A 22,286-nucleotide genomic window follows, 5' to 3' on the forward strand; every position below is an offset into this window, starting at 1 on the left:
TCTGTGGAGACACAGCAATAAATTAACATCCCAGGGCTCAGGAAGCCGCAGCACAGGTCAGTGTTCGCTGTGAGCGGTACACGCACAGTGCGCAGAGGATTTCTAGAAATCCCATCCACTGTGCTTCTGTACCGCCCTGAGAGGGGCCCGGCCGCTTGCTCGGGCCGAGCCGCTCGAGGTCCGGGCTCGGTTTCTCGGTGGCACGAGCGCCTCCGGACTGGGGGCCACGTCGCTCTTGTTAAGGGGAGGCGGTGGGGGGTGATGGTTATGTAACGGGTCGTGACGCCACCCACGGGTCGTGGTGACGGGGAATGCACCACCGTTGCGGCTGAAGTGTTGGTGGGCTCGTCCGGGATCAGTGTTGCGGCCGCAGCTGAGATGTTAGCCTCTCCGTGGGTAGGGGAGGTATGTCCCGGGGCCCGGTGGGGGACTGTAAGGGCTGATGTTGTCGTCGGGGTGCAGGGCGCAGTGCCGCGGTGTAGCATCGTGCCCGGATGGCACTGGTGTACTCACGATTGATTCACACTCAGAGTCACTGGTAAACCAAAGTTCGGAAGTGGTCGGTCCCCGCGGCCGGCTGCTGATGTCGCCTGTGGGGTTGATGGTGGCCCCTTTTCCCGTGCACCTCTGGATGTTTGTGTTTCGGCCCCCCTGCCTCAGCAGTGGTAGCCCGCTCCCCGGCGTTGAGCTGCCGGAGGAGCCCTCGTTTGCCCGCAGGCGCTGGCCTGTCGGGTGTTTGGCCCTTGGCGGTGGTGCTCACCCGGTCTCGGTGGGCTTTTGCCTTCTTTCGGGACTTTGGGTGTGGATGAACCCGTGAGGTCCGGCCAGCAATCAGTCAATTTGCCTATACTCAGTGGCTTCTAAGCTAGGACGGGGTCTGAGTACCCTCCTGTTGGTGCTCCGGTACACGGTTGACTCCCCGGTTCGGGACCGGCGAGCTCCAACCCAGGCTCGATCCGTACGGTTCCGCCGGTTGCTGTACCGGTACTCCTGCAGACGGCCACCACCGTCTGCCTGCCTGACGTTCTCTAAGGGGCCCAGGCTCCTACCCGGGTCCCCGATAGCTGCTCCTCTACCCCTCACTGTCAACTCCAAACTTGTCTAACCTCTTTCTGTTTGAACTTCCTGCCCCAGGACAGTAGTCTCCTCGGTGGGCATGCCTTTCCGCCTGACTCTGCCCACCTGGTGTGCTCTACTAGCCTTGAGGGAGGCATCAGGTCTCCCTTTTGGGTGACGTGTGCGACCTCACAGGGGATGGGGGTGTGTGGGTTAATTACCCGATGTGTACTGTGGCTATGTGTGCAGAGAGCAGGGAACCGGCACTGGCAGCGTGAGAGCGGGGACGCTGGTAACGAAGGTAAATATCGGGTAACCAAGGTAAGGGCTTCTTGGTTACCCAATGTTTACCGTGGTTACCAGCGTCCGCAGAAGCCGGCTCCTGCTGCCTGCACACGTAGCAGAGTACACATCGGGTAATTAACCCGATGTGTACTGTGGCTAGGTGTGCAGGGAGCCAGCGCTAAGCGGTGTGCGCTGGTAACCAAGGTAAATATCGGGTTGGTTACCCGATATTTACCTTAGTTACCAAGCGCAGCATCGCTTCCACGCGGCGCTGCTGGCTGGGGGCAGGTCACTGGTTGCTGGTGAGATCTGCCAGTGTGACAGCTCACCAGCAACTCGTGTAGCCACGCTCCAGCGATCCCTGCCAGGTCAGGTTGCTAGTGGGATCGCTGGAGCGTCGCAGTGTGACATCTCACCAGCAACCTCCTAGCAACTTACCAGCGATGCCTATCAGGTTGGATCGTTGTTGGGATCGCTGGTAAGTTGTTTAGTGTGACTGGGCCTTTAGTTAACAAGAGCGGTAGAGCAATTTGTGAGCAGCTCCAGAATAGACAGAATCATTGACTTTCCAATAGACTGAACACAGGGATATTGGCAGCTTCATTTTGGGGTCTACAATATGGCATCTCCTGCTGTTTTCCAGTCTCTCCTTTCTCAGGCTTTGGGCTCTGCATTGTCTGCGGCTTTGGTGCACTGGTATCAGGGTGGGCTTTTACCTCACATATCTTTTCATATATCTCTGTAAGGCTAGTTTCACACTTGCGTTGGACGGCTTCCGTAGCATTGCGTTGTGTGACGGATGCAACGGATGCGTTGCATATAGTGGCACAACGGATGCTACGGATCATACAAAACAACGGAAAGCTTTTTTTGTTTTACAGTTTTACCGGCAGCAGACTATTGTGAACGATCAGCTGATCGCTCTCAATAGCCGGCGGCCGGTAGCTCAGCTGAGCGCTGTCACTTGCCGGCGGCCAGGCATGCCGGCAGGCGGGCGCTCAGCTGAGTGCTCTCACTTGCCAGCGGCCGGGCATGCCAGCAGAAGGGCGGGCGCTTAGCTGAGCGCTGTCACTTGCCGGCGGGCGGGCGCTCAGCTGAGCACTGTCACTTGCCGGCGGCCAGGCATGCCGGCGGGCGGGCGCTCAGCTGAGCGCTCTCACTTGCCAGCGGCCGGGCATGCCGGCGGGCGGGCGCTCAGCTGAGCACTGTCACTTGCCAGCGGCCAGGCATGCCGGCGGCTGGTCGCTCAGCTGAGCGCTCTCACCTGCCGGCGGGCGGGCGCTCAGCTGAGCGCTGTCACTTGCCGGCGGACGGGCATGCCGGCGGCCGGTCGCTCAGCTGAGCGCTCTCACTTGCCGGCGGGCGGGTGCTCAGCTGAGCGCTGTCACTTGCCGGCGGCCAGGCATGCCGGCGGGCGGGCGCTTAGCTGAACGTTCGGCCACTGCGAGACAAAATAAAGTTTGTGATTAAAAAAAATAAAAAAAAAAAATGAGCATGCGCAGTAAAATCCTGAGGATTCCGCTGCTCAAAAGAATGTTACATGCTGCGTTCCTCGCGCTGGGCGGAAACAACGGAGCGTCGCCCAGCGGAAGCAACGCAGGTCCTTTTGGCACAATCCGTCATCCATACAAGTCTATGGGAAACAGCGGAATCCGCTGTTTTCCAAAAGGGCGGATTGTAACGGAAGGCAGCGATGTGCGCTGCCGCAGGAGCGACGAACCACAACGAAGAACAACCCTTACCGATTTTTGAGTTTGGGACGACCTCTCCATGGTGAACGATTTTCACCATTTTTGAGGTCGCTTAAGGTCGCTGGTCAGTGTCACACGCTGCGATATCGTTAATGACGCCGGATGTGCGACGATAAAACATTAACGATATCGTAGCGTGTAAAGCCCCCTTTAGTGTAGAAGAGTGTAGCATCATCATATCGCCTGAATCTGGACATTGCTGAGGGCTTTTCACCCCTAGTATCTCTTCCACCTATGATGCGTTGCGATTCCTTCCTTCTTAGCTCTGCACCGGTGCAGTTATCACCCATTTGTGCAGATCTTAGCTGTGGCCTTTAATGACCTGCGACTCTGCTGTCCGGTGGCTCTGACCGAAGAAGTGACCATCACCTTGCAGGACGCCTTGGAGAAGGTACAAACAGTCATTTCGAGCACTCGGTTCTTGGAGTTCTGCAGGAACGTCTCCTCTTTTTTTGTTCTGTCTCCTTCATAGGTCGTTAAATCCATCCTGACGTTCCACCGAGCCGAGGATGCTGCATTCAGCCCCCAGGAGCGGGAACTCTTTATCCAATTCTGCACTGTCTTTTTGGAGGACCTGACCCCGTATCTGAACCGCTGCTTACAGGTCCTCTTTCCTCCAGCGCAAAGAGCACAAATACTTGGTAAAAACAAAAGGTTTATGTTCTAATAATAATTCCCGATCGTAAAGTACAATCTGTCCCCTGCGTTCCTCCAGAGCTGTATTCACAATTCTGGAGGGTGATGAGTTCATCTCTGGCTGCACTACCTGCTTGTTCAGTGTCTATACAGAGATGGATGGAATGAGAAGAATTGTTTTTCATCTATTCAGGCAAAAGAAAATGAATTCTGCCAGAATGTGGAGTTGCAGATGGTGAATCCTAAAAATACCACACTATTGTCAATAGAAATTTATATGCACAGTGACTCCACCAGCAGAATAGTGAGTGCAGCTCTGGAGTATAATACAGGATCTGTAATGTATGTACACAGTGACTGCAGCGGCATGACCATTGAGGAAGGATTCTCCAGTCGTGCTGTATGTGTGTTACCCACCAATACCATCTGTAAATAATACACGAACTGCATGTGACTTGGTTTAAAATTGGCCACAGCAGCCTTTATTACCTATTATTTACATACTAACACAAGGGGGCGCCGTCCAACGGGCGACCCCAACAAATAACAATAGGTAACACAGTAACCAATACAGTAAATATACAACCCTGAGTAGGCCCAGTCCAGGAACCACTTCTCACCCCAGTATCCCTGGCCGCAACACACCGACCCAGAGATGAGGTATTAATCACCTACGGATTAACCCCCCAACTTTGCAGAACCCCGTGCCTGCAACATCCCGGAACCTGGAGCCACCATACCAAGATGGTGTCTCTCTGTCCAGTTACCATTGCCTTCAACCGCCTCTGGACCAGACCTACCCCCCGCTGCTGTGACAAAGAAACAACCCAGACCAAATTCCCCTCGGCATTAAACACAAGGGAGGGTGGGCGGGGATCGTTCCATATCCGGAAGTCAAGAGAGAGGGGGTAAGTCAAAGTCCTTTACTTACACCCCTCAACTGTCCCACCTCTTCCTCCAGGGAACTCCTCCTACCCACCAATCCCTTTACTCTGCCTTATAAACAAACCATTCCTGTTTCCATTAACCCCATCACTCCTTCCCTTCCCTCTAGTCATGTCGCCCCTCCACCCTATGGGTTCCATGGCTTTCTTGACCATTGAGGAAGGATTCTCCAGTCGTGCTGTATGTGTGTTACCCACCAATACCATCTGTAAATAATACACGAACTGCATGTGACTTGGTTTAAAATTGGCCACAGCAGCCTTTATTACCTATTATTTACATACTAACACAAGGGGGCGCCGTCCAACGGGCGACCCCAACAAATAACAATAGGTAACACAGTAACCAATACAGTAAATATACAACCCTGAGTAGGCCCAGTCCAGGAACCACTTCTCACCCCAGTATCCCTGGCCGCAACACACCGACCCAGAGATGAGGTATTAATCACCTACGGATTAACCCCCCAACTTTGCAGAACCCCGTGCCTGCAACATCCCGGAACCTGGAGCCACCATACCAAGATGGTGTCTCTCTGTCCAGTTACCATTGCCTTCAACCGCCTCTGGACCAGACCTACCCCCCGCCACAGGACAGGGCACGTGACTCCTTACGTGGCCTGGACCCGCCACACACCAAAAGCTTGTACCACACCTCCACGCAATCCCAGCGTCCGCAAAACAGCACCAAGCACGTGAAGATGCACCCCCATCGCATCCCCAAAACCACCAGTTCAGCGCCACCAACTTTTGGCGCCGCCCCCCCAATAAGGCTCGATTGATACTGCCTATCGCACGAGCCACACGCCATTCCAACCTGGTCACACTATCAAAACTACCCCACGATTAAGCTCAGGTATGTCTTACACAATGCAACAACCAACAATTTTTTTTTTTTTTTTTAAAACATTCATAAATATCTTCTCGAGATACCAAATCGCTGCCTCCAATTTACTGGACCAGTACCATCGACCCGTCCAGACCCAACTGGCAACATTCAGGCGAGCCTCAGACCGTCGAGGCCCCGAGAACCAACGAATGCCCAAATATCCAAATGAGGCACACCCTCACCACAAAAACCCAGGGGATATAAACCCACAGATAACACCAACCTGTTACGCCAACCCATTCCACTCCCAAAAGACTCAAATGCCCCCATTGCCTTAACCCGATAACAACTGAGGCCAAACGTAACACCGAAACAAGAGGACTCCCACCTCCCAATACTTCTCACAACCCCTTTTCTGAGCCCACCGAGGGGCCTCCGTGGCAGCCCAATCCAGAAGGAATACGACCCATAGTATTCCGGGCGCCCACCCCCGCCACCTGCAATCAAGTCTGCAGCACTGCCACAAAATGGTACCTTAACAAACGCGACACAATAATGAGCCTGGGCGCCCTCACAACATAATTCCGCACCCGGGACCGCGTATAACAACACCAACCTTCACCACCCGCCTAATCTAATTCGGTGAGCGACAAAGCCGGCGCTCAACCCACTGCACCACCTCGGACACATCCTCCAACATCCAACCTCCGCTCTTGACCGTAGATGGGCTGACCAACCCCACAATCTCAAAGCCCCCCAAAAGGCTAACACAAACCGTTTTGGACAAGGGAAACAAAAACCCGCTCGTGCTCAGATGAACATAGCCGCCACAAACCACTCACCAAACGCTGCCACCAAACAACGGAGACGGACCCTTGTATCCCGCTCCCTCACACCCTTACGACCAAACCCTTCAAGGCCTGCCGCGCCCTAAGATCCTGCGAAAACATCTCTCCACATCTAATACTTAACAAGACAGCCACAGCCGCCACCCTCTGCTCCACTGCGGACGCCGGCCTAGCAGCCTGAAAACCGTTACTCACCACTGCCAACACCACCATCAAATACTCCACCGGGCCTTCCTCACACATTGTCCCAAACGTTATCCGCGCCACCCATACTTCTGAATATCAGCCCCAAATAACCTCAGTCACTGGGCACCGAGCCGCTCCCCAACACAGCCACACCAGACTCCACAAGCCCTCCGGACACACCGTGCCCACCTCGTCTGCTACCCGGCCTCAACTCCCGAGACCTGCAGAACTGGAAGGAAACACAGCAGCTGCTATTCCCTTGGCGAACCCCAGTACTGGTTGCGCCACGCATAACATTTTTTTTTTTTTTTTTTTTTTTTTAAAACACATCCAATTGAGAAACCAACTGTCGCAAGTACGCCACCCTTGGCCCCAGGATTAGCAAACCAACTATTAATCGAATTCTCCACCAACTGATAGCCAGAATGACAGCACACCTTCCTCTTGGAAAAAACTGCCAACCTCCACCACCCGACCACTACCACCGATTGGAAGCGCTACCCCACAATGCCCAACCAGAAAACAACTGGACCCGCTGCCTCCGAGTACCGCAGCTACGTTCCATCAGGTAGCACCTTACCCAGCCACAATCCGCGGCCACTAAATCGCCGTAAGAAAAAACCTCCTACACCATCAGATCATCATTGATCTCCCTCGTGACCACACACAAAGGATCCGATGGCTGCACCCTTGGCGCAGCCATCGCCAGCCGTCCAGCAGACACGCACCCCAGCGGCGTAACTCTGCACCCGTGGTTCGACCGCCCCTGCAAAGACTGCACCGCCTGAAACCGCACCGTCTTAGCTGACCTAACTGCCTCTATCGCAGCCCATAGGACCACACCATTACCCACGAATCCTACCCCTCTGACCATAACATCAAACTTTATCCCCACAAACCGTATCACTGGCGTTGGACCCTCAGTCTTTGCCTGCGCCAACAGGCCCAAAAGAGTATCCACCACCATCTGTAATAAAACAATCAACCTCAACGAATCATCAACCCGCCAACCCGATGTAAAGAGAATCAACCTATAATGAATAAGAGGTGTAAGCTGGGACACACCACGCACAAACCACTCCACCAAGAAATAACCGCCTCCAAAGGAACATAAAATGGGACAACAACCCATTAGCACCCACCGATCAACATAATAATAACTCCCCTCCCCACCGCAGCACCAGAACTGCTAGCTAGCAGGGTGGACCAGTAACAACCTAAATGCCGCCTCCAAATTCGCCTTTGCCATCAATGCTCCCCGGCTCACCGCCTTTACCAAATCCCACCCTCTGTCAAACGACACATAATAAACCGCCGACAATTCTGGAGCCAAGCAGGCATACACCGATGACTCCTCCAGATAAGATACGTTTTGAACAAGCCGAAATATATACATCTATATACGGCTCATTTCCGGCACTACCCCCCAACAGAGAAACCCAATCGTGACAAGGAGGGCCCCGAATGGCCCACCCATCCTGCCCAACACCACTTCCTGACCCCTCTTTCCACTGACAACCACCAGGTGTCCCCTAGCCCAGCGCAAACTTCCAATAAGGAGGCAAAGATCCACCAATATAAATAGAATGACGCAGAATTACTATGTTCCTTACCACAACCCAACACTTATGCTTAAGACAACCGTCCGCGCCAAATCTGCACCACCCATCCTTCTATTCCCCCCAAAAAACCCTCATCGTCCGTGTCGCCGGGGTTCCAAGCCCCGAACAGCCAACTACCCCCCAAAAAGGGGGGGGGGGCTGACTAGGAGCCGCCATCCACTGCAGCCATAAGGATGTGCCCGTATGATCCTACCGCATACTGGCACGCAACACCTTCCCTTGCTGAAATTACTCGGCGTACTGAAGCCAGACTAAACCGCCATATGACCTAACAAGCCACCCCAAATGGATCCATATAACCGAACCATGCCGAACCAATTACCCAATTCCTTCCCCCGATACCCTTGCCAAAAAACGCAAATGCCCGCAGCCACGTTGCAAATGTACGAGGGTGAGCCTCCACCGGCGCTCCCCTCCCTCTACTTATCCTTCCTGGAATCACTTGGCTTAACCTAATCCAGGTGAAACTGTTCCCGGGGGAGCAGCGAAACTATTGCTACACGTTCCCCATTCAAATCTTATCCCTCACATCCTCCAGCAAGTGAGCCCCCCCAGCGGGCCTTTGAAGCACCCATACCTCTCACACTTGGCCACTGTCAGCCAGACGCACCACCTCATCCCCCTCTTCGTTCCTCACCACTCACTCTGTCACAGCCCTTGCCGCCTCTGCCCGAAAATGCTCCCCTGCCGCCTCATGCGCCTTCACTCTGCCTGCCGCACCTGCGCCTACTAACCACCGATCCCGTCCATGCCGCCGGCGGTGCATGCGCACTCTCCACAACCGTATACACCACTTCAGTAAACCCCATACCTGGTCAAAACACCAACCCACTCGGCGCTGCCGTGTCCGCAGCCGCCCCCCCCCCAGCCCTGCCAAATCCACGGCCGTCTCACCCGACCGCGACCCGGCATATCCTGGAATAAAAATCACGCCATCCGGACGTCTGATTCATCCGTCGCTGCTTCCTCCTCCTCCTCGCTGGAGCCGACCGCCTCTGGCTCATGTAATGCAGACGCCGCCGAAGCGCTGCCACCACCACGGCCGTCCTCCTGGTACGCCGCGTGGGCACCATCCTCCAAGCTCCATCTTCTGTCCCGCGGCGACAACCCCGGAAACCGTCCCGTCCTACGGGCTGCCACCGCGGGCCTTATCTTCTGGCCTGACCCCCCCTTGCTACCTGCAAGGACAGGGGGTACCTGTGGCCCGACCCGCTGCCAGCAGACTCCCATCCAGAGCCGCCAGCCTCCTGCCCTCCTGGGCCCAGAAGGCATCCGTCCGCCGGGCCCTCCCCCCCTTGGGGGAGACCGCCACTGCCGGGAGCTGCACGCCTGCTCTGGGTGACCAGGCAGGGACCGCAGGGCCCCCGCCGTCACCCCCACGTACCGACGCCTCCCGGGCATCCGTCGCACCATGCTCGCCTGCCCTGGTGCCGGACCCCTTGCTGGCTGCAGCCCCCCGGCCCCCCCCCCTCCACCCGCGGGGGGGGGGGTAACGCTGGCCTCCGTCCTCGCCGGGCGCTCTCCTGGCCAGGAGCCGCCGCATCCAGCCCTCCTGGGCCCCATGAAAGCCTCTGTCCGCTGGGCCCTCCCCCTCCTGGGGGAGACCGCCGCGGCCGGGAGCTGCAACCTGATCTGGGTGACCAAGCAGGAACTGCAGGGCCCCTGCCGTCACCCCCACTCACCGACGCTTCCTGGGCACCCGTCGCCCCAGGCCCGCCTGCCCTGGTGCCGGACCCACCACTGGCTGCAGCTCCGCGGCCCCCCCCCCCCGCCTTCCGCGAGGGGTAAAGCTGGCCTCTGTCACCGCCGGGCGCTCTCCCCGTCCGGGAGCCGCCGCATCCAGCAATCCAGGCCGCGGCTCGGACCGGAAGTAGGCCGCAGCCAAGCCACGCCCCCCTCCCGGCTGCCGCGGCCCGGACGGAGATTCCTCCCGCGGCCGGAGCAGCAGCTGAGTACTGCCCTGCCCACGTCCTACCGCGGAGGGTCCCCGAAGGGGCTCTCGCATCTCCTCCTCGCTCCCCCCGCACACGGCAAGTACCTGAGATATGAGGGAGGGGGGACGCCGCCCGCAGCTGACAGGGGAGCGAGGGGAAAGTGCCAACGGGTTAACCCCCAGCAGCCAAGACGTGGGACCGCGCTGCCAGGGGCCCGTGCACTGCCATGATGAATCCGCTGCTCCCGGGTAGCAGCCATCCTGTCGCACGTCCGGATCGTTCCATATCCGGAAGTCAGGTGATGTGAGGGGCTGGGGAACCTCCATCATGACGTCCTTGTACAGATCTTTGTGTCCTTCTAAATACTCCCACTCCTCCATGGAGAAATAGAAGGTGACGTCCTGACACCTTATAGGAACCTCTCCAGTCAGATCGTTCCATATCCGGAAGTCAAGAGAGAGGGGGTAAGTCAAAGTCCTTTACTTACACCCCTCAACTGTCCCACCTCTTCCTCCAGGGAACTCCTCCTACCCACCAATCCCTTTACTCTGCCTTATAAACAAACCATTCCTGTTTCCATTAACCCCATCACTCCTTCCCTTCCCTCTAGTCATGTCGCCCCTCCACCCTATGGGTTCCATGGCTTTCTGAATAGTGAGTGCAGCTCTGGCGTATAATATAGGATGTAACTCAGGATCAGTAAGGTAATGTAATGTACACAGTGACTCCACCAGCAGAATAGTGAGTGAGTGCAGCTCTGGAGTATAATACAGGATGTAAATCCAGATCATTGCAGGATAAGTAATCTAATGTACGTACACAGTGATAATACAGGAGGTAACTCATGAACAGTACAAGATATGTAATGTATGTACACAGTGACAGCACCAGCAGAATCGTGAGTGCAGCTCTGGAGTATAATACAGGAGGTAACTCAGGATCAGTAATGTAATGTATGTACACAGTGACTGCACCAGCAGAATCGTGAGTGCAGCTCTGGAGTATAATACTGGATGTACTCAGGATCAGTAATGTAATGTATGTACACAGTGACTGCACCAGCAGAATAGTGAGTGCAGCTCTGGAGTATAATACTGGAGGTAACTCAGGATCAGTAATGTATGTACACAGTGACTGCACCAGCCGAATCGTGAGTGCAGCTGTGGAGTATAATACTGGATGTACTCAGGATCAGTAATGTAATGTATGTACACAGTGACTGCACCAGCAGAATAGTGAGTGCAGCTCTGGAGTATAATACTGGAGGTAACTCAGGGTCAGTAATGTAATGTATGTACACAGTGACTGCACCAGCCGAATCGTGAGTGCAGCTGTGGAGTATAATGCAGGAGGTAACTCAGGATCAGTAATGTATGTACACAGTGACTGCACCAGCAGAATTGTGAGTGCAGCTGTGGAGTATAATGCAGGATGTACTCAGGATCAGTAATGTATGTACACAGTGACTGCACCAGCAGAATTGTGAGTGCAGCTGTGGAGTATAATGCAGGATGTACTCAGGATCAGTAATGTAATGTATGTACACAGTGACTGCACCAGCCGAATCGTGAGTGCAGCTGTGGAGTATAATGCAGGATGTACTCAGGATAAGTAATGTAATGTATGTACACAGTGACTGCACCAGCCGAATAGTGAGTGCAGCTGTGGAATATAATGCAGGATGTACTCAGGATAAGTAATGTAATGTATGTACACAGTGACTGCACCAGCCGAATCATGAGTGCAGCTGCTGAGTATAATGCAGGATGTACTCAGGATCAGTAATGTAATGTATGTACACAGTGACTGCACCAGCAGAATCGTGAGTGCAGCTGTGGAGTATAATGCAGGAGGTAACTCAGGATCAGTAATGTAAGTACACAGTGACTGCACCAGCAGAATCGTGAGTGCAGCTGTGGAGTATAATGCAGGATGTACTTAGGATAAGTAATGTAATGTATGTACACAGTGACTGCACCAGCAGAATAGTGAGTGCAGCTGTGGAATATAATGCAGGATGTACTCAGGATAAGTAATGTAATGTATGTACACAGTGACTGCACCAGCAGAATAGTGAGTGCAGCTGTGGAGTATAATGCAGGATGTACTCAGGATAAGTAATGTAATGTAAGTACACAGTGACTGCACCAGCAGAATCGTGAGTGCAGCTGTGGAGTATAATGCAGGATGTACTCAGGATAAGTAATGTAATGTATGTACACAGTGACAGATCCAGCAGAATAGTGAGTGCAGCTGTGGAATATAATGCAGGATGTACTCAGGATAAGTAATGTAATGTATGTACACAGTGACTGCACCAGCCGAATCATGAGTGCAGCTGTGGAGTATAATGCAGGATGTACTCAGGATAAGTAATGTATTGTATGTACACAGTGACAGATCCAGCAGAATAGTGAGTGCAGCTCTGGAGTATAATGCAGGATGTACTCAGGATCAGTAATGTAATGTATGGACACAGTGACTGCACCAGCCGAATCGTGAGTGCAGCTGTGGAGTATAATGCAGGATGTACTCAGGATAAGTAATGTAATGTATGTACACAGTGACTGCACCAGCAGAATTATGAGTGCAGCTGTGGAGTATAATGCAGGATGTACTCAGGATAAGTAATGTAATGTATGTACACAGTGACAGATCCAGCAGAATAGTGAGTGCAGCTGTGGAATATAATGCAGGATGTACTCAGGATAAGTAATGTAATGTATGTACACAGTGACTGCACCAGCCGAATCATGAGTGCAGCTCTGGAGTATAATGCAGGATGTACTCAGGATCAGTAATATATTTGCAGAGTTTTTCAGCCTTTGTAATGTCATATATTATTTTTCCTTTTTTTCCCCCTCTCAGGTGTCGCCCCCTCTCACCTCTCCCGTTACGGCAATCTGGGTTCTATCAATGTGGTTCCGCTGCATGAAGCCTTGGAGGGTTTATTACCTCAGAAGGAGCCTGACATTATCCCCACACCCGAGGCCGAGCCGGAGAAATCTCAACCATCCATAGCGAAGGCGGAAACGAAGATGGAGGAGGATGCACAGATTGTGTCCGCGGTGTCTGAGCTTCCGGCCGGAGATGACGCCCCATGACGGCCATTTTTGTGAATGAAGTCTACATTGGGGAGAGGGATGTCAATATATATATATATGGGGCCCGGGACAGACATCAGCCGTTACCTGGAGCCACAATGACTCCGACATTTACATCCCAACTCTGTCAAATCCGTCTTCATTATTGATCATACAGCACTCGCACTTTTGGGTACTCATGGGTGTGGTGAACTCAAAGCTGCATTTTGGGAATGAGAGCAGCCATCTGATTGGTTGCCAGAAGTGTGTAATATATATATGATATTCCGCTAATCAAATACCTTTTTAAAGGGGTTGTATGTAGTTATAAAAATAAAAAAAATACCTTTTTATTACTTCTGTCTCTTTCATTGTTTTTGGGTTTCAGTGGTCGGGTATTACTGATTCCAGTAATGTCACTTACCGGTTTGTGTGTTGCTGTTTCAATAAAATCAGTGTTTTATCAGCAGAAGATTATCACTACACTAGCTGTTTTGTGTCACCTATTCTGTGTAGCTCCACCCACATCACTGATTGGCAGTGGCTTTCTGCCTGTGAACAGTGTACACGGATAGCTGCCAATCAGTGGTTTGGTTGCGGTTATACAGAGCTCGGCATTCAGAGGGATGGTAGATCTGCAGCAGAGAAAATTGGGATTATATCAAAACTGCAAAAAGCAGCTTAGTAAGTGGCACATGGCTGGAATCAGGGTCTCTGCCCCTACATCATCCTACTCTCAGATTACATAGCAACAACCTGGTGATCGATTCCTTTTCCTCCAATGTTTTGTTCTGATGTCTCTCGCGTGATTCTTGTGCAGTACCCTTATGGCCTCTTTCATACGTCCGTGCAAAACACTAATGGTTTGCACAGTCTGTGGTGAAGGTGTGTATGTGTGCCTGAGTGCGTCTTTTACTTGTGCTATCCCTGTGACATCTGGATAACACTCGGACAGCATTATCTGCTATACTTACCTGTCTCCAGCGCTGCTGTTAGATATGGGTCTGTGGTGACTGCAGTGAATATTCATGAGGGATAATGAGTGGGCCCGGAAGCAACAGCAGCTCCCAAGATAGGTAAGTATAAAAATTCTTTATTTTTATGTCACCTGTGTTTTCTCCGGTATTTGTCACACAAATCCCATCAATGTGCGCTTCGTGTGAGGCCTGTACTGCCGGAGAAAAACAAGTATGTTGCCATGTGGAGCACACGGACAAATGGTCCGTGTCAAAACACGGATGTGTGTGCAGACCCATTAAATTTAAGGGGTCTACGTGTGTCCGTGTCTACGATACGTGTGAAAACAGACGTCACACGTACCAGAGACACGGATGTATAAAGGAAGCTTTAAACAGTTACAAGGGCCGTCCACAAGATGGCCGCCTCTGCTTCCCTCATGAGCTCAGTTACTCGGTGGTGTCGGTGCCATCTACATCAGTATGTGATAAGCCTGAATACTGAGTGCCCTGAATAATAAGTCTCGCTTTAGGATGGTTTTGTACACGATAGTAATTAAAAAAAAACAAAAAAAACTACAAAGCAGAGGTCTGGGAAGTAGCGAGGCATTAACATATATAATACATTGAAAAGTTGCAGAATAGTCTCATATATAATATATATATAACATTTATTAGCTGTAGTACCTGGCGTTGCTCGGAATAGTGACCAAGTGTCTCTGTCACTTGTGGTGCCCTGGACTAGCCAGGGGTCACAGAAAACAACAACACAACCCCCCCCACCCTAGGCAGTTACAGCAGTCAGACAAAAACCCTTGTTGCCTCCCTCCAGGGGCTGATGTCCACACCAGGTGGGCGGAGCCAGGCGGTTGGCCCCGCCCATCGAGGAATTCACAGTCCTGGAGGCGGGAAAAGGAGTCAGTGCAGTTCAGGAGTTTGAAGTGAAGGGAGTTAAAGACTGACGTGTCTGGGTTGGAGCCCAGGCACCTACAGCAAGGTTGGCAGACGGTGGTGGCCGTCTGCAGGAGTGACGGATCTCCGCAGAACCGTAGGACCGGGGCTGGGCGGTGGCCCACCGGTACCGAACCGGGGACCGGAGTGAAGTTAAGCACACAGGCAGGGCCATCGGGCCCCGACCAGGCTTGGCGCCGCCGACAACGGTCAAATCCCGAGTGTGACCGGAACCCCAGGGGTTTCCTAGCAACCCAAGTCCCGTTAGAAGGCAACCGTCCGCACTGTGAGGATATACAGCCACCGCCCCAGGCTAGAGATCCAAGGGCCAGCGCCTGCGGGCAAAAGGGCTCCTACGGCACCTATACGCCGGGGAGCGGACTACCGTGTGGGAAACCATCGGAGTCAACACAGTACACAAAGGTGCAGGGAAAGACAGCCACCATCAGCCGTCCGGGGAGAGCACAACATTAGCACTGCAGCCGGCTGCGGGACCCGTCCATCCGGCCGTTCGGTTTACCAGAGACTCTGTCATTGATTATCTGAGTGAGTACACCAGTGCCGTCCGGCGCCGCGCTGTCCCTGCAACCCTGCACCTCACCAACCAAGTCTCCCTGTCACACCACCAGGCCCCGGGACCACCAACCCCTACCCACGGAGGGGGAGAACAACATCCCAGCTGCTCCCTGCCATCGCTCCCGGGATCCCCATCACCGGCAGCGGTGGTGCTTATCTTCACCACAACCCGTGGGTGGCGTCACGGACACTCTCTCCCCAAACCAATCGTTCCCCTTTCACTCACGGGCGAGGAGCGCCGCTCGAGTCCCTGGATCCGGCCCACCGCTCGAGCCACCGAGCAGCAGCAGCAGCGCCGGACCCGAGCGTTAGCGAGCCCAGCGCCCCGCCGCCCGCGACACACTCACCCTATCTCCCTCTCTCACTGTCTGTCTCCCTCTGTGTGTGTGCACATGCGTCTCTGTCTCCCGCTCCCTGTGTCTGTCTCCCTCTGTGTGTGTGTGTGTGTGTGTGGCTGTGTGTTTATCTCTCTCTGTGTCATCTCTCTCTCTCTGTCTCTCTCTGTTGTCTGTGACTCTGTCTGTGTGTGTGTGTCTCTCTCTGTCTCTGTGTATCTCTCTCTGTGACTCTGTGTGTGTGTGTGTGTGTGTCTCTCTCTCTCTCTCTGTTGTCTATGTCTCTGTCATTCTGTGTGTGTGTCTCTCTCTCTGTATCTCTCCCTGTGTGTCTGTCTCTCTCTTCCTGCGTCTCTGTGTGTCTCTCTGTGTGTGTGTCTCTCTGTCTGTGTCTCCCTCTCTGTTGTCTTTGTGTCTCTGTGTGTCTCTCTGTCATTCTGTGTGTGTGTCTCTCTCTGTGTCTCTCTCTCTGTGTCTCTCGTTGTGTTTCTTGCTCTCATTCTCTCTTTCTGTCACTCTGTGTCTGTCTCTGTTTCTGTGTTTCTCTCTGTCTCTGTGTATCGCTCTCTGTCATTTTCTCTGTCATCCTCTCTCTCTCTGTGTCATTCTGTGTCTCTCTGTGTCATTCTGTGTCTCTCTCTGTGTCTCTTTCTCTCTGTCATTCTCTCTCTCTCTGTCATTCTCTCTGTGTCTGTGTCTCTCTCTGTGTGTGTCTCTGTGTTTCCTTGTGTGTGTGTGTGTGTGTGTGTGTGTGTGTCTCTCTCTCTCAAATCAATCATATCGGTTTTATTGGCAGGACCACAATACAATTAGTGTTGCCAAAGCAAGAAAAAGTCTGACAGAGGAGTGGGTTAGAGCTATGGGGATGGGGTGTCGGGGACACAATTTGGGGAATGATGGCCCATTTGGAGGTCTTTAGTACCCCTCAGCTTAAGACATGTGGTGACATATTGGGCGGCGATCTGCACCATTGATTCTTCTTCCCCCAGTAGGATGCAGCGTTTCCTCTCCTCGTCCATGGATGGACAGTCCAGGGTATGAGTGGTAAGCTTCTGGAAGTGGGAGGCCCTCACTGCTGAGTATTTGTTACAGTGCAGCAGGTAATGCGCCTCGTCCTCCAGAGCCCCCTGCTGGCAGTGCTGGCACAGTCTGTTCTCCCGCGGCTTGTATGTCTGTCGGTGCCGTCCTGTTTCCACCTCTAGGCTGTGGGCACTCAGTCTGTACAGGCTCAGTGTCTGCCTGTCTTTGGGGTGGCGTAACCTTTCCAGATACGGGGCCAGAAGGTAGTCCCTCTGCAGTGACCGGTAGATGGAGAGTTTCTGGGAGTTCTCTAATTCACTCTTCCAGTCCTCTATGTATTGCATCTTGCCGCTCTCTGAGATCTCTTTTATTTGGGCTTTTGTCAGGGTGTGTTGCTGACTTTGGCTGGACTGGCTGCCGGGGTTCCTGGCTTGCTCTGGGCTCTGGCTCAGCCCGGCTTTACAATTGTAGGAGCTGGGGTTGCTGTTCTGTATGTGCGCCTGGTGTGATAGCGCCCTCTTGTGTATACTGAGCCATAAGGGGAATCGGCCCAGCTCTGCCCGACAGGCTATGTTTGAGGTGCTGCGATGGACTTGGAGGAGATATTTGCAGAACTCCAGATGGAAGTCTTCAGTTGGGCTGGAATCCCACTTTGTGTGGTCTGGGTAGGTCACTGGGCCCCACACCTCGCTGCAATACAGCAGTATAGGGGTGATGACGCTGTCGAATATCTTGAGCCAGACTCTCACCGGTGGTTTGAGGTGATATAGTTGTCTTCTGATGGCGCAGAAGGTTCTGCATGATTTCCCATTCAGGTTCTCTGCTGCTTGCTTGAGACTCCCGGTTTGGCTTAGCTCCAGACTGAGGTAGGTAGAGCTGCTGGTCTTCTCCAGAGCGGTGCCATTTAGTGTGAGGCAGGGAGTGGAGGTTTCGTTATTATTCCTCTTCTGAAACACCATGACTTTGGTCTTTTGGTTGATGTGGAACGCCCATGTGGTGCTGAATGTTTCTAGCACAGCCAGGCTATCTTGGAGGCCTCTCTCGGTTGGGGAAAGCAGCAGGAGGTCATCTGCGTACAGCAGGATCTTCACCTCGCGGTCCTGCAGGCTGAGACCTGGGGCAGAGGAGAATTCCAGGGCTGCGGCCAGTCCATTTATGTAGATATTGAATAGAGTTGGGCTCAGGTTGCGGCCCTGTCTTACCCCGCGGCTCTGCCGGAAGAAGGCCGTCCTCTTTCCGTTCACCTTCACGCTGCAGCGGTTCTCAGTGAATGAGTTCTTGATCATGTCATAGGTTTAAGGAACAAGCCTGGGTGCCACACTGAGCAAAAGGCCTTCTTGAAGTCCACAAAACATGCAAATATTTTCCTGTTTTTTTGCCGTGGATGTGAGTCTTGATGAGGCTTTGCAGGGTGTAAATGTGGTCAGTGGTGGAATAGTTTGGCATGAACCCAGCTTGACTTCTGCTGAGGGTGTCTTCTCTATCTCTATTGCCCTCCCCCATCTCTCTCCCTCCCCCTCCCCCCGTCTCTCTCCCTCCCCCCTTCTCTCTCCCTCCCCCATCTCTCTCTCTCCCCCTCCCCCCTCGTCTCTCTCCTTCCCCGTCTCTCTCTCTCCCCCCATCTCTCTCTCCCGCACCCCAATCTCTCTCTGTCCCCAATCTCTCTCCCTCCCCCGTCTCTCTTTCTCTCTCTCCCCCCTCTCTCCCTCCCCCATCTCCCTCTCCCCCTCCCCCCGTCTCTCCCTCCCCCGTCACTCTCCCTCCCCCTAATCTCTCTCTCCGTCCCCAATCTCTCTCCCTCCCCGTCTCTCTTTCTCTCTCTCCCACCCCCCGTCTCTCCCTCCCCCGTCTCTCTCTCCAATCCCACCATCTCTCTCCCTCCCTCCCGCGTCTCTCTTTTTCTCTCCCTCCTCCCGTCTCTCTCTCCCTCCCTCCCCCCGTCTCTCTCTCTCCCTCCCCAATCTCTCTCCCTCCCCCTCGTCTCTCTCTCTCCCGTCTCTCTCTCCCCCATCTCTCTCTCCCGCCCCCTCATCTATCTCTCCCTCCCCTCCCCAATCTCTCTCCCTCCCCGTCTCTCTTTTTCTCTCCCTCCTCCCGTCTCTCTCTCCCTCCCTCCCCCCGTCTCTCTCTCTCCCTCCCCAATCTCTCTCCCTCCCCCTCGTCTCTCTCTCTCCCGTCTCTCTCTCCCCCATCTCTCTCCCCGCCCCCCCATCTATCTCTCCCTCCCCTCCCCAATCTCTCTCCCTCCCCGTCTCTCTTTTTCTCTCCCTCCCCGTCTCTCTCTTCCTCCCGCCCCCCCGTCTCTCTCTCTCCCTCCCCCGTCTCTCTCTCCCCGTCTCTCTTTTTCTCTTTCTCCCCCGTCTCTCTCTCTCCCTCCCTCCCCAATCTCTCTCCCTCCTCCCGTCTCTCCGTCTCTCTCTCTCCCTCCCCAATCTCTCTCCCTCCCCCGTCTCTCTTTTTCTCCCTCCCCCGTCTCTCTTTCCCCCGTCTCTCTCTCTCCCTCCCCAATCTCTCTCCCTCTCCCCGTCTCCCTCTTTTTCTCTCCCTCCCTCCATCTCTCTCGCTTGTCTCTCTTGGACATATATACACATCTAATTGGGAATTTCTACACTGGATCTCTTCATGTGCCTTCATTTACCTCTAATTATGGGGCAGATTTATCAAAACTGTTTCAAAGAAATCCATAGCAACCAATCACAGCGCAGCTTTCATTTTACCAGAGCTGTTTCAATAGTGAGAGCTAAGCTGTGATTGGTTGCTAGGGCCAAGGAACCGTTTTGAGAATTGAGGCCTAGTGTTTCTCTGTAAGTATGGATATGTGCAGAATTTGCCTGCACAGCTGTATATGGAGATTATAAGGCTCTTTATAAAGAAGCCTCTGCTCCAGCTCCATACAGAGGTGTACTGTGGGTATGATGCTGTCACGCTCCCCGGCTCCCCTGCTAGGCTCCCCTGCCATGCTCTCCGGCCCCTCTGCCTTGCTTACCCGCTCCCGTGCCAGGCTTCCCGGTCCCCCGCTCCATAGCCTTCCTGTCCCATCGCCTGCGGTCCCCAGGCAGCCTGGTCCCCGCTCCCGGCGTCCTTCGGCATCTCTGCCTCAGCCCGGCTCTCCTGCTTCCTCCTCACCGCTCCCTCCTCTGGCTTCTGGCACCCGGGCCTCGCGCATGCGCATTAGGGCGCGCGCGCGGTCATTGACCCTCTCTTAAAGGGCCAGCACCGAGAAACAGGAAATTACATAGACAGGTACAGGGTATATTAAGAATCACTTTCCTGGTGGGCGGGGCCTGTTCTACGTGTTTAGCAAGCTAGTGTTCAGGTCCCCTATTGCTTTGCCTTGTGCTTTGCTTGCATTAACCCTGTCCTGTCTCGTAGAGCCTGTCCTGCCACGCCAGCCGCTCCGAACCACGCTCATTCCCGTACCCTGACGGTGACCTCGGCGGATGTTCCACCATCTCTGCAGCTCCGCCAGTCTCCACTCCCTGGCTCCGTCTGGTGACCCGTTCCATCGCTCAGCAAGTTCCGGATCCCGCCTGACCTTACCACCTGGCCTCGGACTCTGAGCCTCGTCACCCGGACCAGCGTCCAGAACTCTGTCCACCTTTCCTGCTCACCTACGGACTATCCAACTACCTATTGTGCTTCGGCTGCCGTGCACCCAGACCCTCTGGCGGGGTGACCTGCCTGGCTGCCTCCTCAAGAGAAACCGGTGTACGGTCCAGAGGTTCCACCACCCGGACGTTACAGATGCCTTCATTAAACAGTTACAAGGGCCGTCCACAAGATGGCCGCCTCTGCTTTACTCATGAGCTCAGTTACTCGGTGGTGTCATGGTGCCATCTACTTGCCAGTATGTGATAAGCCTGAATACTGAGTGCCCTGAATAATAAGTGTCTTTTTAGGACGGTTTCATGCACAATAGTTTTTCTTTAAAAATATATACCATATTATTTTTTTTTTTCCTGCCTGATCGCACAATATAAAATACACTGCGCACAATGGGAGAAATGTGTGACGGCATTTTCCACATTCACTATAATAATTGTTTAAAAAATGTGCAATATTTTGCTATTTTCCGAGGCTCTCACCATTCTGGCCCGGTTAGCCATGCAAATAAGTTGTAACCCCTTCACCACCAGGCGATTTTCTGCTTTTCATTTTTATTTTTTCATTTTCTTCTTCCAAGATCCAAAACTTGTTTATTTTTCCATCAACATAGCCGTATTTAAGTTTTATTTGTTTTTTTTCCTTCACATTTTTTAAACATTTTTTTTTTTCACTTTTTCCTGTTTTTACTAATCTCTTTAGGTGACTTGAAGCTGCGATATTCCGATAACTTCTGCCGTACAGAACAATGTATCAGCGCTGCTCTGGACTGCTGTAATGATCATCTCCTATGAACGCCGGCTTTAGAAGTGCTCCACACCGGTACGTGTTTACAGTCAGATCTCTGATTTTTCTGCTGCTGTTAGAGGTGGGCACTACCATGCTCGGGTGCTCAGTACTCGTAATCTGGAAAGTGGATGATGGACAGGGGACTGGATCTGGAAAGTGGATGATGGACAGGCGACTGGATCTGGAATGTGGATGATGGACAGGGACTGGATCTGGAACGTGGATGATGGACAGGGGACTGGATCTGGAACGTGGATGATGGACAGGGGACTGGATCTGGAAAGTGGATGATGGACAGGGGACTGGATCTGGAAAGTGGATGATGGACAGGGGACTGGATCTGGAAAGTGGATGATGGACAGGGGACTGGATCTGGAAAGTGGATGATGGACAGGGGACGGGATCTGGAAAGTGGATGATGGACAGGCGACTGGATCTGGAATGTGGATGATGGACAGGGACTGGATCTGGAACGTGGATGATGGACAGGGGACTGGATCTGGAACGTGGATGATGGACAGGGGACTGGATCTGGAACGTGGATGATGGACAGGGGACTGGATCTGTAACGTGGATGATGGACAGGGGACTGGATCTGGAAAGTGGATGATGGACAGGCGACTGGATCTGGAACGTGGATGATGGACAGGGACTGGATCTGGAACGTGGATGATGGACAGGGGACTGGATCTGGAACGTGGATGATGGACAGGGGACTGGATCTGGAAAGTGGATGATGGACAGGGGACTGGATCTGGAACATAGATGATGGACAGGAGACTGGATCTGGAACGTGGATGATGGACAGGGGACTGGATCTGGAACGTGGATGATGGACAGGGACTGGATCTGGAACGTGGATGATGGACAGGGGACTGGATC

The 22,286-nt window shown here is 53.4% G+C and overlaps 1 protein-coding gene across 1 annotated transcript; it reads left to right on the top strand.

Moving 5' to 3' along the window:
• Positions 1 to 1,960: 1,960 nt before the first annotated feature.
• Positions 1,961 to 13,195, top strand: LOC142310793 (conserved oligomeric Golgi complex subunit 8-like). The gene is made up of 4 exons (XM_075348541.1): positions 1,961 to 2,045; positions 3,356 to 3,483; positions 3,565 to 3,733; positions 12,960 to 13,195. Exons 1-4 carry the CDS (start codon positions 1,961 to 1,963, stop codon positions 13,193 to 13,195), a joined length of 618 nt encoding a protein of 205 aa, XP_075204656.1.
• The last annotated feature ends 9,091 nt before the right edge of the window (positions 13,196 to 22,286 follow it).

This window comes from Anomaloglossus baeobatrachus, chromosome 1, assembly GCF_048569485.1.
Source record: "Anomaloglossus baeobatrachus isolate aAnoBae1 chromosome 1, aAnoBae1.hap1, whole genome shotgun sequence".
NCBI lineage: Eukaryota > Metazoa > Chordata > Amphibia > Anura > Aromobatidae > Anomaloglossus > Anomaloglossus baeobatrachus.